Source organism: Hydractinia symbiolongicarpus, chromosome 3, assembly GCF_029227915.1.
Source record: "Hydractinia symbiolongicarpus strain clone_291-10 chromosome 3, HSymV2.1, whole genome shotgun sequence".
Classification (NCBI taxonomy): domain Eukaryota; kingdom Metazoa; phylum Cnidaria; class Hydrozoa; order Anthoathecata; family Hydractiniidae; genus Hydractinia; species Hydractinia symbiolongicarpus.
In genome coordinates, this window is record NC_079877.1 from 16,748,840 (window position 1) to 16,767,656 (window position 18,817).

General features: G+C 34.0%; 2 protein-coding genes across 5 annotated transcripts in view; both read left to right on the plus strand.

Moving 5' to 3' along the window:
* The first annotated feature begins 343 nt into the window (after positions 1-343).
* Positions 344-15,452, plus strand: LOC130636004 (U2 small nuclear ribonucleoprotein auxiliary factor 35 kDa subunit-related protein 2-like). 4 transcript variants are annotated; one of them, XM_057445573.1, is made up of 15 exons: positions 344-518; positions 5,866-5,957; positions 6,191-6,224; positions 8,896-8,958; positions 9,226-9,334; positions 10,712-10,786; positions 12,417-12,461; positions 12,601-12,717; positions 12,807-12,862; positions 13,041-13,161; positions 13,440-13,532; positions 13,661-13,826; positions 13,974-14,220; positions 14,453-14,548; positions 14,950-15,452. In XM_057445573.1, the coding sequence occupies exons 1-15, from the start codon at positions 400-402 to the stop codon at positions 15,218-15,220; spliced, it is 1,704 nt and encodes a 567-aa protein (XP_057301556.1). In that variant the 5' UTR covers positions 344-399; the 3' UTR covers positions 15,221-15,452. The 4 variants fall into 4 exon arrangements, with proteins under 4 accessions (XP_057301556.1, XP_057301557.1, XP_057301558.1 ...); XM_057445575.1 differs by having other exon boundaries at positions 385-525; XM_057445576.1 differs by having other exon boundaries at positions 408-534.
* An 837-nt stretch (positions 15,453-16,289) lies between these two features.
* The window catches only part of LOC130636003 (uncharacterized), a 49,244-nt gene continuing 46,716 nt past the window's right edge, over positions 16,290-18,817 (plus strand). The window contains exon 1 of the mRNA XM_057445571.1: positions 16,290-16,416. The gene's annotated coding sequence lies outside the window, so the exon portion shown is untranslated. The remainder of the gene's footprint in view (positions 16,417-18,817) is intronic.

An 18,817-nucleotide genomic window follows, 5' to 3' on the forward strand; every position in this document is an offset into this window, starting at 1 on the left:
GACTGTGCGTTTTAGGGCTGTGCTAGAACATAAATTTCCCTATCTCTGTTTGGCAAATCGCTTCGCTTGTTGATTGTCACTAAAATCTCAAAATATCCCACTATGCCTCCGATTTAAATGGCCGTGCACTTTAAAAAATGTGGCGCTGCCCCTGGAAAGTCTTTATCAAAAAATCAAATTTTGTGTTCTACATAAAAAACATCAAACGGGTTGTTTTAACTTGGCATTTTACCACCACCACAAAACTACCTTTAAGCCATCCTCGTCCCCAGGGCTCTTTTCCTTACGTTTTTGATATTTTTACAGGACGCACATGACCAAGGAAAAAAAAAGTTTATGCTCCATACATAAAGTAGTACCAACCAGCACGCGCTTTTTTAGAAGGTATGGATATTAAATATGGCCGTCGCTTTCGCGACAAAGAATGATGAAAACATTTTAATTTCTAACGCAGTTACAGGAGCTAAAACGAAAAATCTGTTGTGTGATAAAACAGAACAAAGCACTAAAAAATTAAGGTATATTGTATCCTTTGTATCTTTCTTCTCTGTTTCTTGTTTTGTCATTTTGCCAGATGCAATAAAATTGTCCGCTGCTCTGCCCATTGGACAACACTGCTAATGTGACATAGTGCTCTTTGTTAGGATTATATGTAAACCTAATTTGTATGACAAATATGTTATATACTTGATGGTAAAGTTGCAAAATATTACCTAGGAAAGAAGGTTCGTGCTTGTTGCCTTTTTTATGTTCGAATGTAAATAAATTCCTTCATGGCCAATGATATGGGAGAGCTTGTGGTGACGTCAACTCCCAGATGATAATTTCACTTGCTTAGCTGTGACCCAATATGTTATATGTACAAAGTAATTTTCTTATACTAAGAGGTTGTTTTGTTAACTTTTTTTTACCTTTTCATCTTTTGTTTATATTACCTTATCTTCACTTTTTGTTACGCTGCTCAACATTACAAGAATAAATTATATATGCATGGTAATAAATGTTGAAAAAATGTTGTTTCGGGTTTCTCCGGGTGAAATTTAAAGTTTGTTAACAAGCCAGAAGCAGTCAGACAGCCTGTGGTTTTTGCAGCATTTCCAGCAAATCAGCACCCTCATTAGAATAGTTATGGTATTTTAGTAAGAAAGGCTGCATAAATGTGTAGAAGACATGCAGAAATTTGTAGTTGTTTACAGTTTGACTCAGTTATAACCACTAAACTACAGCGCCAAGCAAAAATTTTGAACACTTCACAAATTTGCGTGTCATTCTTGCATTTAATATTGAAAGAACTCTATATATGTTGTGGTGGTTAAAGCTTACCTCCCGAGAAAAACTGAGTTGACCTAAATTGGCTTATATTCATACGTGATTTACGAATATAAAGTTTATTTTCCTTAATTCGCACTTATAAGTTAATAATGCCTATTCAAAGATTAAAAAATTCACCTCTGACACGAGGTAAAACATCCCCAATGTTGTTTTATAAATTTCTTCACCTTGAGTGCTCTGACGTCACCTGTTAGAAGATCGTAAATCATCTTCCACATTGAAATTTTTTACTCAAACTTTAATAGTAAAATTCATTGGTAATGAGTATGTTCACCCCTGTGAAAATACCAGGAAACTTTGAAAATGAATACTAACTTTGGTTGAGAAATCATCATTCAATTCCAATACTGAGAAGCTGTGACGCAAAAAAAAGAAAAAATGAGCGACAGGGAAAATGTTGTAGAATTGCAATTTGAGCAGGCGAAATACTAGACCAAGCACTGACTCGGATTTCAGTTGGGAGAGCTGTGATGAGGATACTATTCAAGAAGAAGTTGCTTCACATGTTGCTGTTGCTGTAGGGACGTGGTGCAAGTGTGGAAAGTGTAAGATAATGACGAGCGAAGCAGAGTGTCGTTGCTGTTGCGAGTTAGAATCCGCGAATATTTTTAATTTGATCAGTGAGTTTTGATATGTAAACATATTCGATTTAGATAATAGCGCATGAGTTCGATGAATGACGATAACAATGAAAAAATCTTCTAACCTTCTTTTTGTTTTTTCTTTCAAACTCAGTTCTAAAATCAAAGAACTCGGAAGTAAAATGAGCTTCGCAGATCTTAAAATTCTTTGGAAGTGTATCCTCTCTCTTAATCAGTTTGATCCATATAGTTCGTTGTTTTGGATCTTTGGGAAAGTTGAAAAAAAAAATAAACCTTGTTTCTTTTAGTGGTTAAGACACCTAGGTAAGTGGGCAAGAAGCCATATTACTATTTAAGAGAAGGATTCGTCCTTATTCATCAAACGTATGGAACTTTTTTTTACAAATCACATCACATCACACCCGCAAAGTTTCGCCTCTCATCCCGGGGGTCCGAATGTAAGCTTCTAACTAGTGACGTCAGGTGCATAATTACACTGTTAAATGCTCACTTGCAAAATGGCAAATAAGTGAGGTGAAGGCTTAAAAACATGAGGTAAACATTGTCTGGTTTCTTGAATACTGTAGTGATTTTAACAAAATAAACGTTAAATTGTTTTTTCTGAAGATGTTATGAATCGATTTAGGTCAACTTTATTTTTCTCGGGAGGTAAGCTTTAAGGTTCAAATTCCCACAAACGCTTGGAGGTTCAGGCGGCTTGCAGAAAATAGTGTGCAGAGCATAAAAAAGCCCTATACCAGAATTTCCGCCAGTCCTATTATTTATAAACCCTTTGTTAAATAATCGTGGTTTTACCAGCAAAGCTAAATTTTAAGTTACTCCTGACTTGATAAAGATGTGAAATACATTCGAAATATCGTCGCAGATGTGTTTTCATTAACGTAATATATAATATATAGTTTACATTCTGTTTTAGAATAAAAAGATAAAATTAATTGTCAACTGAACCGAGTTAAACACATCTGAATGCAGAAAACTTTCGAGAAAGAAAATTCTGATTGTTTCTTTTTTGTACAAAGATACAAAGATACTTTTCTTGTTATTCACAATGATATGATTGCTCAAGAGCAAGGAATCAAAAATACACAAACTAGTGACTGCAACTCACTCAGTGTAAACAATCAGGATAAGAATGTACCTAAATATGATATCGATGTAAAAAGACACACAGATTCTGTTATATGCAGCCTTTTGTAAAGATGGACTATTTTTTTACATTTTTCAACAATGTAATTATAATATTTCAAGTTTTTAAATTTATATACCCAAAAGCAATGATATAGTGTTAATAGTGTTGGTTGTTACAGATCTTTAGTACACTTTCCCTCTGTCGTCTGCTTTAATAGTTAAGATTATTACCTAAAAAGAAATTGTTGAGGATTATATTGTATGCAGTGCAAATATATTTTGCCCTTTTATTATTTTTCACTCTTTTTTTAAAAGAATGTTTGGAGAAGTTTAAAAAGTTCTATAGTTACATAAAATTGTTATTGAACTTGTTTTTCCTTCTTAATGCAATCATGTTGTTTTATCTAAGGAGGGCGCACTACAATCGCAGATATGAAGGGCACACCTAGAACCCCTTACTTTGAAGACTGAATTTTATGTTTGGTCTGCAAAAGGATGAAGCAGACTTTCATTCTTAAAAGGAAAGTTAACCCAATTTTTTTTTAATATTTTTATCCAACTAGTCCATACATAAAAAATATAATTAGTTCCTGAGTGTTTCAGGTGCACTTTGCTTACAAATGTTTTTCTTGTATATTCTTAAAAAAACATGATGTGACAAATAAACAAATATTTAAAAATTTGCTGTTCAATTTGGGCACTTAGTGAAACTAAAGCAATGAGCATGATTGGGGTATAGTTAAAAATGTCAATCAAGCCTAAAAAAGAAAAAATTGTAGAGAGACATTAACCCTAACAAAATATTAACTAGCTCTCTCTCTTTTTTTATATCTTTTTCACTTGAGGAGTGGTTCCGACAAAGATACTTTTTTAAAAATGCATTTGTAACTGATTCTGTTTACGTTAAGAAATCCAAAGAAAACTTTTAATAAACTAATAAATTTTTCATAGCAATTAATTTTTTGATTTGTTCATAAGCTATTTTTTTCTGATGTCCTTAAGGAATTTGTCGTGTTAATGCTCAAGAAAGAAATGTGCTAAAAAAATTTAAAGAAACAAAAAACACTTAAAAATAGCCAAACTCAGAATATTGTTCATATGATGAAATATTTTCTGAACTTGAAGAAAGTGGGTATAAAGATGTTGCAGAAATGGAAGAGTGATGAAGTCACTTGGAGCATTTAGAGCACTCAGAACTAATAATATGACTTACTACGGTCAAAGCCTTCTTGCCCGAAAACCCATTTCTTTGGTGCACATTTTTTCGCCAGTGAAACTCTAGCAGTGAAAAACCATTGTGAATACTTTGCATAAATTAAAAAACTCATGGGAGACTTAATTATGAAAAAAAAACAAACAAACAGGACCGCTTCAAATGTAAACATGACTTATTTAAAAGTGAAAGCACAATGTTATTGTTAATAATACTTATGCAGTCTATGGAGATGCTTGCGAAAGGCTGTGGTTTATATTTACAGAATATATGGGGAGAAAATGATGAAGCAGGAGAACTATCTACAATAGATGCAAACGCCATACGTCAATTATTGCCTCCACCGAAAAAAAAATTGAAAATGACATTTAAAAAAGAAGGCTAAAAGCGCTACCACTTTCGCTTTTGAAACAGTCATATTTGTTTACAAAGAGCTTTGGTTTCTTAATTATGCAAAAATTATATAAAAAATATAAGCTATATATATTTTTAAACCACATTAAATGTTGCAGCACATGGATTAGGTTCTGTGTGTCACTGGGGCACCTGGAGCATACAGATTTGAATTTCAGGTCTAAAAGAAATAGCCCCAAGTAATTATGAACTTTCAGAAGAAAAGACAATAATTGGAAATAAAGTGTGGTGCCCCTGTTTTCTCCATCTTTCATCAACAATCCTATTGGTACATTAATTGATGTTTTAATGTAATATGTTTTCGCGTTCTTACAAGACTTGTTTCAGTTTGTCTGAGGGAACATGTTATAGTTCACTCTGGTGATCTACCAATATATAACTGTTGGTATTGGTAATTTGTGTTTTTGTTTTTTACTCGGTTTACGTTGTTGCCTTGTGATATAGGTTATAATCAATTAAGAGATAAATTGCAACTTTGTACTCAGGTCTTTTTTAGAGTAAAAACTTAGTTTAAAATATACTTACTGCTAATTTGAGAGTGTGACATGGCTAAAAGTGCACATGATTTACGTTTTCATAGGCTGTTTTACAGTGTAATTATAGTTTGTTGTTCCTTTTATTCCTGTAGTTATAAAAATTTCAATCCGTTTAAAGAGCGATTTGGGTGTCAAGTATTGCTTAAAAATTGACTTGGGGTCACAATTATGTGCCCTTATTGTTGTTAACAGGCCAGTTTTGAATAAATTGGATAGATTAAGCATTAATTGGATGCTAAATTTATCCAACTCTCACAAAATAAAAAGAAATTGCTATTACTATAGCATCGCATCGTACTTATAATACATAATATGTTTCATTGATTCGGACGATATTCAATTACAATTGTTACAATAAACAATTTTAAATGATTTTGTGTTTTAACAATGAAATACGATTTAGATTTAAAAAAGATTTTTTAGGTATATATTTTTCTTTGTGAGTACATGCTGTTCAAACAGTGCTAAAAGCATCTAAGTTAAAAATAAGTCATGTGTGGAGCAGAGTAATGTGCAGATCATACTCAATACAAGTAATTTTTTAAAGTGAAAAGCTTTTTGTGAATACTGTTGGTGTTTGTCTAATAATAAGCTTTCACTCATTTCAACTATATTTTCCTTAACTTTTCCCATTCTACAGTCATAAGAAGTGGAGAAGGCATCTAAAAAAGATGAAGCGCAAGGAAGAGAGGCAGGATTATGCCAGAAGAAAGGAAAAAGAGGAAATTGAAGGTTTGTTTTCGTCTAATGCCAACAATTTATTTTTTGGTCAGTTGATAGCGGTCTTTTTAATTCAAATTTGTTCTTGTTGGCAAAAATTTTCAATGTGATATGTTATTTACCTGCATTCTTTGTTAACACATAGGCATTCAGCAATTGCCAAGTGTCGACGTAAATAAGAAAGGGTGGATAGTCTTGACCTTATACACATTGACGTTATACAAAGTATTGTTTTGTCATTGTAGGTGAGCGCAGAAAAGCAGAAGATGAGTACTACAAGTAAATACTTTTTCTTATTCAATATGAAGTATCTTTTCATTTTTGAAGTATATAACAACTTTGGACTTTGTCACTCTGTTGTAAAAGTCCTTAGTTTTACAAAGCTGTATTTCACTAGGATTGCCACACCTAAAATTAGCAATTTAGATGCAAAATATCAATTCCTCCTCAAAAATCTTTAAATTGTTCATGTTGGCATCCCTTTTTTTTCAAGTGGTAGGTTTTCGTCATTACGTTTTGTGACAAGAAAATGAGCATAATATATATATTGCAACAGCACTGATGAACTAAATTTACATTAGTTACTACAATGTGCAGGGTTCGAATTAGAAACATAAAGTCAGTTCGCAAAAATTGCTGACTACAGAGGAGAAAAACCCTTACAATTGTCTAGGAGCTCTGTAGAACATTTGCAATTGATCCCTTGATAATGATTTTTTTGTTGCAGCAACTGTTATAGAAATAGGTGAAAAAATGTAACCTGCAATTTAACATTTCCTTAGTAAAACGATTCGCAAATACAACATTTTCGATTCACAAATTGCGAATTACAATTTGCTAAATTCGAACCCTAATGTGTGATAAACTCCTAAATTTCCCTAAAATCTCCTAAAATTATTAAGTTTTACATCTGTAAAACTTAATAATTGTTCAACATCAAAACAATGTCACCCATTTTATCTTATTTTCCTTTTGAATGTAGCAACAACAACCCTCAAACAACATGCTTTTACAAAGACTGCTGTAAAGCTTCAAGACATTATCTAGCATGACAGTTGTTAGAATCATAATATTCTAACACCGTTGCATAAATGTTCAGTTTAAAGGTTGCCTCCCATGAAAAATCAAGTTAAGCTCATATGAAAGAGCTTGAAAGGTTGTATAGGAATTTGAATATTTTTTTAAAAATCTTGATTGGTTCTTTAGCATTTGGACTAAGAAGATTCACTAATTACGCATGATGTCATGAGTATGCTCATTTAAGCCATATAGAGTTAAAAATGTTTTCTTGCCCTTCACTTTGACGGGTTTTAAACATTTTACATATTTTTTTTTATTTAGTTACCATAATTATGCTCAATGCATACTCATGACATCACAATTTCGCATAATTAGCGCTACTTTTAAGACATATATTTCGAGAACGGATAAAGATTATTCAGAAAAATAAAAAGACTTCTAGACAACTTTCAAAGATGTTTCATTTGAGCTCAACTTGATTTTTAGCGGGAGGTAACCTTTAAGTTCACTTGTAGATGTTGTTCTAATATAGGTGATACAGTTTGACAATTTTAAGAGCTTTATGTTAATCGATGTTATAATTCAAATATTTCTTTCTTTCTGTATTATAATTATTGAATACTGTAAATTAAACTTAGGAACACTTTGAGTTTACAATATTTAGTTATACAATCAATGTTTCTTATTAAACCCATTATTTCCAAAGTGACCGAAAGGGTGAATAAACTGTACCTTTTCTACATTTTAGCCCTACTCAATTGGGGTCTGTGTGACTTGGTCAAAGGTTTGGGAGAGGGCAAAATAACTGTTAAATATTCTCAAAGTTACTTGGCAGAGTTCATGATGGCAGCCTCATATTCTTGTTCAGTCACATGCTTTATTACAGATGTCAGCAAAAATTCAGAAAGGTCTAGTCCCAAATTACTTCTATAGGCAATGGATATATAGTAAATTTCTCTGCGTATAGGCCAGGGACTTAGTTATCATTTTGCGTTAAACATAGTCTTTTATAAAATTAAAAAAATCGAAAAATGATTACATCATCAATACTATAAGGTACATAACTAAATTAAATAAATAAACCAAACTAAAAATCAGAGTCTGACTCTGACCCAAACCCTTATACATGGAAAAATACAGTATGATGAAATAACATTCTTTGCCAAAAATATGTATACAACCCCACACCCTCAAAAAATAAAAATATACACTTTGAGGCTGGTATTTTCAAAACCTAAGAAATAGAAAAAACTGAAATATAGCTGCGTCGATGTATTTTAGGCGCTGTGAGATGATATTAATGTACTTATTTGTAAAGATTTTGTAAAAAGGGCTCAAAGCACAAAGTTGAAAAAATAACATAAAAAATTCACATAGTGGAAATATACTTAAATTCTATACACTGTTCTTAAAAAGAAGATAGATATTCATTTTTTTTCCTTCCAACGCAGGGCATAATTGGCACAATATGGTGAAATTTATTTTTTATTGTTTAATGCCATAAACAGTTAAACATGTCTAAGAAGGTCACTCAGGAAAGAGGAAAAAAGTGGGCACTGTATAGGTCATCAATAGAGGTGACTAACAATGCAGGTCTGACTGTAGATTGAAACGTTAGCAGCTAAAGAAAGTTAGGAGAATTATGTGAGGCAATCAGAGATTTCAGACCTAAAACCTTGAGATTAACCCAATCCCCTCAATCTGAATAATAGGGTTAAGAGATGTGAGGTATTATATACATGCTTATTCTATTTTGTTGTTCACAGGTAATCAATATAATTTTTGGTGTATATAGACTGTAATACAATAATTGATGTATATGGACAACTATCAAGTTACATCTTGGGTATTTCAAACTAAGAAGAAAGTTGTGATAGCCTTTGGATGGTATTCAATATTGTTATAAGTTTTTAAATAAATAATTTCCTAGAATACAATCAAAAGTAGAAGCTAAAAGGAAAGAAGAAGAAGAGAAGGAAGAACAAGATCGAAGGTAATTGTTATGCAGGAGGTTTTTTGAGGAAAAGCTTAGCATGTGTGTAGTATAAGGCAAAAAAATACATACAAATACAAGATTTCTTTCACCAACATGTTCTGCAAGAAATTTCTAAAGGATATTAAATTTTCTACATCATTAAAGGTTTTCATTGCAATTAAAGTTCCTCTGGTTTTATTTTTAATTCCTCACACCTGTGTTACAACCGATTTTTGTCATATGACTTTACTGGAATCTAAGTATGGGTCAATTATGTTCTCATAGGGAAAAAGAACATCAAGCATGGTTGCAGAGAGAGAAAGAAGCAATTGATAGTTTAAAAAAGAAAAAGCAGGAAGAAGAAGAAAAACTCAGGGTGAAACAAGAAAGAGAGGTAACTTGTAGCATACAAAAAATAGCTGGTTCATGTTTTTATATAAAATCTGTTATTTAGTGTGGCTTGTATTGCCTAGTGAAAGTTTGTGCAGAAGACGTGGAAGTTTTCAAACTTTGTTCCTTTAGAACTACCTATATATGAAAGTTGGTTTATTGTCGAGCTTATTTCAGCAGTATTATTGCTGCTGTTTGCTTGGATAAAATTCTCTCTTTGTAAAATAAAATTTTATGTGCGGTTTGAAGGGGATCCAATGTCAAAAAATTTAAGATTTTGATTGAGGAATCTAGTAATATCTTAGTTATAACGTAATTAATCTCTAAAATTGATTAAAAGCCTTCAAAATGTCAAATATACTGTTATTTTTTTCTCCACTATGGTCGCTTTTTGCATTTAAAAACAAAAGTAATCGCCACAGTTATTGATAAAAACATTCAATTTTCTGACGTTACTCTTGCAGGAAGAAGGTAGTAAATCATGGCTTCTACTGTTAAACCACAAATAATTTTAAAAAAGCTAAGAGGAAGACAAAGAATTGCAATATTATACATAATTCTACTTTTGTCGTTTCCATTAATATAAACATGCAGAACTGCTTTTCCTTTCCTTATAAAAAAGTTTATATCATACACATAATAACATAATTTACTAACATTTTTATAACTACAAGAACATTATTTTAATTTGATATAACTTCAAGAACAAAACGCAGGTTGTTTGCTTTATTTGAGGAGATTCCTGCATACACGCCACACCAATTTTCATTGTTTATATCTTCTATCTATTTACCTTTCCCACAATAGTGATGTCACACGTCAATGTAAAATATATTGAAACTGTATGAAAACACTTGGGTATTTTTAGACCAAATTTGTGTTTTTAAAAACAAACATTCATATCAGGGTATTTTTATGGTATATGTTATGATAAAAAAGAAAAAAAATTGTTGGTTGTTCTCCTTTTAAAACCAATATCAAGGTAACATTTCCTGAATGAAAGATATCTATGTATCCACCACAACCCATAGTAATGTTTAAAGCTATAAAACAAAGATGAACAAACTTTCAAATATGCACATATCTGGAGGAGCCAGAAAAAGCTGACAGAAAGGTCTCTGCATAACAACCTCCACTATTTTATCACCCTACAGCATTTCAAACTTATTAGTGCAACAATTACCTTAAATATGTAAAAGAATGTTGACAGGATGCTTACTCTTCTCCTGTAAAGTTTAAATCTATCCATTTTTTGGACATTTGAGTTTGGGTGTCCACACCGGTATACCAATATCAAAACTCTGCTCGCCACATCACTGATATCTTACGAGTTGTGAGTATATAAATTCCAGCTTTAATTTGTCAATGTAATTTTGTTTAGGAAAAGATAAAACGTGAATGGGAGGATAAAGAAAAAGTGGAGGCAGAAGCAAATGCTACAAAAAACAAGAAAGAGGTGAGATTGGCTGGAATAAATTTTGCAGTGTTTGTTGCAAAAATACTTAACAGCATAAATATCATAGCTAGAAAGTGTTTTTGAACAAAGAGATATCTCTTCGTTGGAATCCAAGAAATTTAACCATTTTCGTGTAAGGAAATTAGGTTATTTTTTCTAATTCTAATTCAATCTTTTCTTTTGTTTGAAAGCTTGCTAGTCTGTAGGAGTACTTTGTAATGTTTATCTTGTAAATATTTAAAATACTATCTGTATATATTGATAACTATATATGTTTATATTTTTAATAGTTTTAATATTGCTACGATATTGAACTGGATGTAATCTCAAATAATCTTCAGTCAATATGTTTAGCAAATATTTATTTATTGCAGGCCAACCACCAATTAAAAGGTGCATTTTACATAACTGAAATGTTTTTAGATTGTAATGGTAGATTATGTTTAACAGTGTAGGTTGCAGTATGTTTACGTTTTCAGTTTCTGCAACTCTGGTCAAAATATGTCGAGATTATGCATAAATTGTCGTTAGTTTGGTTAGATCAAAAGTTTCAAAACGTCCTTGTTGTTGCTGATTTCAAAATGTCTACTTTCTGCAAACTATAGTGTTATTTACATAACCTATGTGTGAAATGAGGCATACGTCTACCAGCTGCAAAGCTTTGTCCAGTTAATGCTGTTGCTAATTTTGATAAAATGGCTTAAAAACCGTCACGTCTAAACAATTTTGGCCAAGATTGTATTTTTTTAGTACACTTGTGTTCTCATGAAAAAGGAAAACAATTCGTATGTTATTGCTTGGCATACATAATTCTAAGTAGAGTTTCTTTGTACATAAGGAAATCGCAGGAATTAAGAAAAGTATTAACCATTTCGTCTGTGGAGAAGAAAAAGTGTATTTCTTAATAAATGTTTTAGTATTCTAGCATTTTAAGTGTTTAAAACATCTTTGCATGTCTGCTTATTTATTAAACCTAATAAAAAAAAATTAGGTAGTTTGCTCCCAAGAAGGCTGTGAAGACGCCATTTTTCATCTCACAAACCGAAGTGGCCATTCAAAAAAAGAACGAAATACAACCTTGAATTGACTTACATGAGAGAAGCCATGTTTTCTGTATTATTAAATTATCAATTAGACGTTCGAAACAAAAAAATACAAGGCTAAAACGAATCAGTATTTGTAATGGTTTTAGTTGGATCAACTAATTTCCGTCCTAGCATTTGCTGTATTATGCATGTGTACATGTATATATATATATATATTTTTAAATTGTAACTGCAGATGGAAATAAAAATTGAAATAAAATGTTAGTATAAATAAATAAAAGATGACGACATTGGAAGCACGAATCAATACTGTATCTTTTCTGTTACTTGAAGCGCATCTTCAATGTTATATATGTTTTGAGAGTATTGTGTATTTTTGTATTGCCCTTAACGCATATAATGTTAGATGGAATCCCTAAAGCAAGCAGCTTTATGGTGATGACTAAGTATGATGGAGGGTCAGTGACCATGAAAATTGTGGTGTGGGAGAAGAAGCATCAATGTGCTTTTGTTACCTTCTATGTCTTACCTTCATCTCAGTTTGGTGTTGGGAATGTTATTTGAAAAACTTGTTTTGTTTTTAGGAAGTCTTTAAGAAGGAGATGGACAACTTACAAAAACAACAACAAGTTAGTGCGCTAATTTTTCTCCCTTTTCAATATGTGGATCAGACCTGAATAATAGAAGAGCGTACAGCGTCAAATTTACTTTCCATTAAGGAGTGGTTATCTCTGATTTGACATAACTTTTACTCCTTCTGTTCTTTAGGGTGGGCAAGGTCAAAGATTTTCGAACCCTGAGCCACGTCACAACAACAGAACACATGCCGCTTCTACTAACTGGCAACATTCTGGAACAGAGCTGTTCAGTGCAGAACACGTCAGCGTAAGTGCAACTTCGTCTCTCCAAGTTGATGTTAAAGTTATATGTAGCTATGTCTGGCAATGCCTCATTAAAAAGAAACTGCTTTCTAGGACCCGCGAAATTGCAAGTTTTATTTAAAGACTGGTGCTTGCCGGTTTGGACCAAGGTAATTCACAATTATTCGAGAAAGAAATTGTAGTAGTGAAAGTCAGGCTTTGTTTAAGTTTACCCGTGCATCCTTTTTTGTTTGTTGTTTTTTACAATTTCCTTGCAATGTTTATATAAAAAAGGGTCATGATATAATAGCAAGTCATATTTTATTGGGACGTTGTAACATATTTTAGATGTTCTCGAATTCATTTGAAGTTTGAAAACAGTCCGACAATCTTGATACAGAATTTCTTCCAAGATGCTCGTTTAGCTATCCCTATGCTAAACGAGAGAAATAACGACTCTGGCTTAGAGGTAAATTTCCTTTTTAAAGCCGACCTAAAGACAGTCTCTTTTCCTAAAATCGGTTAAAAGTTTAAACAGCAGCTGACTAACTTACTTAGGTAAATTAGTATGCCGTAATCAAACTTACTTAGGTAAATTAGTATGCCGTAATCATCAATTTTGCACCATAGCAGTAACGATCAGCTCAAAATTAAAAAACATGATAATAAACTAATGGTTGATGTCAACGAGACAGATATACCTTCTGTAAATACCTGATACCCCTCATATCTTATTTGTGTTATTAGTATGACGAAGTCGATGTGATTCACGAATTTGAAAAGTTTTATGATGACGTCATTGGAGAGTTTCGAGCTGCTGGTAATGTGGTTATGTTTAAAGTAAGATTTTTTATACCAGCAGAAAAAGGGTAAGAAACTATGCCTGATCTATATGGTGTTTCGGTCAATCAATCTGCCGTTCTTATTTGCCAATATGTTGCTGTAAAATTTTACATTGAAATTTTTAGTGTTGTCAAAACTATGTACCACATTTACGAGGAAATGTGTATGTGCAATTTACAAATCACGACGAGGCAATGGAAGCGTTGCGTATGTTTAATGGACGATACTATGCCGGGCGTATGCTATCTGTTGAGCTGTCTCCGGTGACAAATTGGAAGTCTTCTATATGTGGTATGGGCTTGGTTATACGATATTAATTTTCAGATTTAATTTATGTCAGACCTGAAAACAATCGTTAAATACTAATTCAATCGACTGTAACTCGAATATTTGAGTTACAAAATTTCTGCAGTACAGTGTGTTTAAATTTTATTTTAGGTCTTTTTGACAAACGATTGTGTCCACGCGGTAAAGCTTGTAACTTTCTTCATGTATTCCGAAACCCTGGCAACGCATATTCCGTTCCGAACAGGACAGATTTCGATCCGGAACGTGCTTTTCGATCCGGTGGTTATGATCCGAGCTTCGTGAATCCGAACCATCCGGTGTTTAAATATTACAACCAGCGAGATGCATATGGTTATCGAAGTGAGAATGCTGCAAAGTCACGAGGAAGCAGAGACAGGTTAAATTTTGTTAATTTCATTGGATAGCCATTTATGGGTTGGCAGAAAAGATAACCGTTTTTTATCTCCCGTTAAATTATTTTGAATCATGGTGTACAAGAAAATGATGTTCAAGCGAAAGAAAAAACTTTGCGAAGACTGCTTTAGATGTTTAAAACAAGACAAAGTAACATAGTGTTATTTTTTTTTATTTTAATTTTTTTTTCATCCAAAGTACTGTCGTTGTTTTAGAAACAAGTGGGATAACACTCGTCATGAAAAGTCGCCTCGATCACGTTCCCGTTCGCGTGATCGAGATCGAAGAAAAAGAAGACATTCTCGTTCAAGGTAAATAAGAATGCCCATACATGATGCTGCTGGTTTTTTTTACTCGATATTTTTCGCAAACACCTTTGGTCGAAGTTAGAAGATTTTACTAGTCTCAACATCGAAGGTTAAGAAATAGTTTTCCGAGAAAGCGTCAAGCCTGCGTATTACATCATTGTATGAAAAACACGCCTATGAAGGTAATGGGCACATTGATGTCCTATGATATACCTTCATCTATATATACGCGCTATCCGGGTGACCTATCTGTGGGCAGCGCTCACATGTTTATTCGCCTACGGCTCCCCAAGTAGCTCTGTTTCAATTTGATGAAACCGGGACATCAGGTGAATCCTTCTCAGTAGAGAATGGACAAGTGCTATGATAAACCATCTGCATGCTTATCATATTGTGCATTTCAGATCACATTCAAGAGGAAGGTCTCGATCAAGAAGTAGAAGTTCTTATTCACGAAGTCGTTCACGCTCTCGTTCTCGATCGCGATCTCGCCGACACAAACGAAGTAGAACGCGTTCACGGTCGCGATCACGGAGTAAAGATCAAAGCAAACGTTCGCGAAGACATTCTCGTAGCTCGAACAGTAGCCGTGGGTCGAGCAAGAAAAAATCGAACAAAAACGACTCTGAAATATCGGATACTTCTACCGACTGGTCAGATTTGAGTGAGGACTAAAATAATTACACTTAAGCCAGCCAGACGTCAACGTGACTCTCTTTTCAAGAAATTAGTTCGAATGATTCTGAACGCGTGATGACAGTATCAATGTTGTGTTTTTGTTAGACAGCAAGCTAGACGAGAGACATACCTATATTTTATTACAAAAAAACTTACAATTTTGTCTTACTTTTTTTGCAAAAATGTATGGCAATTACGTTTCTTAAATATATCTGACAGCTTTAAGGCATGAAGGGATAGTTTCAACATTCATCCTAAAAGCATCCTTTTTATCTCGGCGTAAGAATCTATCTGTGGCGAAGTTTTATTAGCACGGATAGGGGCTACTTTAGAAATTACAAAGAGTACACAGTAAAGTATAATTTTAGCGAATTTTGCAATGTTAAGCTAAATTCACGAAAATTTGTGGTTGTTTGTATTAAGTTTGCAAATTTAGTAAGATATGCGCTAATTCAGTCACATTTTCCCAAGTCAAATTTGTCTGAGTTTGTAATGTCAACCAGGCGCTATCACACCCAACTATTTACTCGATTGTGAACAATGTTAAAATATTTCACAGCTTTTTCACACGCAGACGAACACATCACATGTTGTTTATTACGTAAGCAAGCAAGCAAGTAAATAACGGGAAGTAACTGTAACTATGTTACGTTACCGCCAGAGATACGTATAGCATTGCTCTAACTTGCTTGCCTACCACACAAGCCGGTTAGCGGTCAGTAGATTGCACCAAATGGGCTAAAAACACTGCATTTAAAGTGCGCCGGAGTGGGGACTCGAACCTGAAACCTTATGATTACAAGTCGAATGCGGTACCACTACACCATCTACGCTCCGTTTACGTTATCTCACCCCTTCGAACGTGTAAGGTTTTATAACAGGCCTAACTGAGTTCACTTCGGCAAATGAAATTTTGAGTCTTCAAGTACATGTCTCGCCATTGCCCCCGCGTATAATAAAATCAAAAAAGTTCCAGAAATCACTGACAATATCAATTCAGTGAATAGGAGCTTTTGCCATTCTACACCCCTACAAAATCCCAAGTGTCCAATAGCTTTCTGTAAAGTGACTTCTTAAAGAAGGCGGCGACAAAGGTCAGAAGCTTTTGCAATTTCTTGCTAAAATAAATATTGCTGGAAGAAAAAACGTAAGAAAAAAATCCTGCTCCGCCACATCAGGGACCTGTTTTTTTGGTAAGATTATCGACACTTGGGTTTATCATTTTATTTGATAAGTATGTGATTACCTGGAGAGAAATTGTCTTTTTAAGAGTAAGGAGACAAACTTACGTTAAAAGTGAAAGCGCCTTTAACCTCCCGCGCCCCTGGAACAAAATGACCCGGATTGCTGTGCTATCCTTGCTGCAAATGAAAAATGTACCGTCATTGAGAACGTTTGAGCACGCTGTTGTAAATGCCTATCTGCTTTTTCAGGAAATTTTTCCAGTATTTATTATTATTTGCTTACTTACTTACTTACTGACTCACCCAATAGACGACATTCTTAACCTTGTAAATTCTTTAGTCGTTTTATACGAAAAATGTAATATATTACTTTACTACAACCCAGGTTAGGGTGTTGAAAAAAACTCCAGAAAAAAATAGCTAAAAAAGTAGCCAGAGTTACCAATGCAAACTCCACAAGGCTACTTTTCAACTACAAGGTCACACTTGGCTGCAATGCTACTAATCATGACTTTAGACTTTGCTGTGTTTACCTTTAGCCCTTTCTCTTCTAGTCCTTTCTTCCACTTCTCAAACTTTTCAACTAATTCTTCCAAATCATCTGCATACAATATCTCCCATGGACAACCTGTTCTGAACTCCATCGACAGCGCTTCTAAGACTAGAACAAACAACAAAGGACTAAGAACAGAACCCTGATGTACACCAACATTTACACTAAATTCATCACTATGTGAATCGTTAATCCTGACACGACTTCTAGCATTGCTGTACATAGACTGTACCATCGTAACTAGCCACTCATCCACACCTAATTTTCTCATAGCCCACCAAATAACTTTACGTGGCACTCTATCAAAAGCTTTCTCTAAATCTACAAAGGCAAAATAGAGATTCTTTCTCTTTCCTAAATACTTTTCCTGAGAAGCTGTCTCATCATCATCATCATCATCATTCTCGGCTTAACGTCCGTTTTCCATGCTAGCATGGGTTGGACGGGGTATATTAATGACCTGTCAGAGTAAAAATATTGCATCTGTAGTGCCACGCCCTGGAACAAAACCAAATTGCATCTTATCTATATCAATTCTTTCTCTAAGTAACTTATCAATCACTCTTTCAATAACTTTCATTACTTGATCAACCAACTTCAAACCTCTATAGTTACCCCTTTCTAATGCATCACCCTTGCCCTTGAAACAATCCACTATTAATTTTGACTGCCACTCACTCGGAATAGCACCATCCTTTATAATCTGGTTAGCAAGACTTGTAATAAGCTCAACTCCAATATATCCAGATGCTTTTACCATCTCTGCAACAATACCTGATACTCCTGCAGCCTTGCCAATCTTCAATTTCTTAATAGCCTCCATTACCCATACTGTCTTGATCTGCATAGCCGGCCCTTCTACAACATCATCGTCAGACAAATTATCCTCATCCTCATCCACAAATTATCCTCATCAAACTCAGTGTTAAGCAACCTCTGATAATAATTCTTCCAAGCTACCCTTTTCTCCTCCTCTGTGCTAGCCAAAACACCTTCATCATTACGTATACACTTCTCACCTACAACATCTTGAATCGTCTTCTTCATTTGCTTTGCTATCTTGAATACCTCATTGCGCTGGTCTTCCCTTCTTAACACATCTGCAAATCTGTTTCTCTCTGCTTCTGATTTTGCCTTATACACTGCTGTACGAGCACAACGCTTAGCTTCTAAGTAAATATTTTTACTACCAACTGACTTCCACTCTTTCCAAAGTTTCCTCTTTTCCTTTATACATTGGTCAACCTAATTATTCCACCACCAAGTCTGTCTATGTCTAGCTGGTCCTTTCGTCCACCCACAGGTATCATCAGAAGCTTCTAGAAGACAATTCTTCAAAGTAGTACAAGTACTTTCAACATTGTCACTATCACATTGACCATTGTGGGCTAACTGCTGAACTTTTGCACTAAATTGTCTTGCTACAATCTCTTCCTTCAGCTTCCAGACTTTTTGACGGGCCCTGTACTTTCCCTAGGCTTTTTTAACACTCTTTAAGATAATGTCACAAACCAGCAACCTATGCTGGGAAATACACTCTTTCCCCAATATAACTTTCACGTCTGACTTTCTAACCAGGAAGTAATCTATCTGTGTCTTACAACTACCTGACTCATATGTTATCAGCCTACTCTGTCTCTTACTGAATGATGTGTTGCAAACCACCATGTCCATTCCCATTCCAAACTCAAGCAATCTCTCCCCTTCCTTATTTCTTCTCCCAAATCCATAGCCTCCATGCACATCTACATAACCTTCAGATGACTTCCCAACATGACCATTAAAGTCGCCGCCCACCATGACAAGTTCAATGTCTCCAAACTTTGATGTGACTGCTATTAACTCATCATAAAACTT

Coding starts and splice junctions, on each gene's coding strand:
- LOC130636004 (XM_057445573.1), top strand. CDS start 400: ATGGCCGTCGCTTTCGCGACAAAGAATGATGAAAACATTTTAATTTCT. Junction 519..5,865: donor CAAAGCACTAAAAAATTAAG/GTATATTGTATC, acceptor CCCATTCTACAG/TCATAAGAAGTGGAGAAGGC. Junction 13,533..13,660: donor GTAATGTGGTTATGTTTAAA/GTAAGATTTTTT, acceptor TGAAATTTTTAG/TGTTGTCAAAACTATGTACC.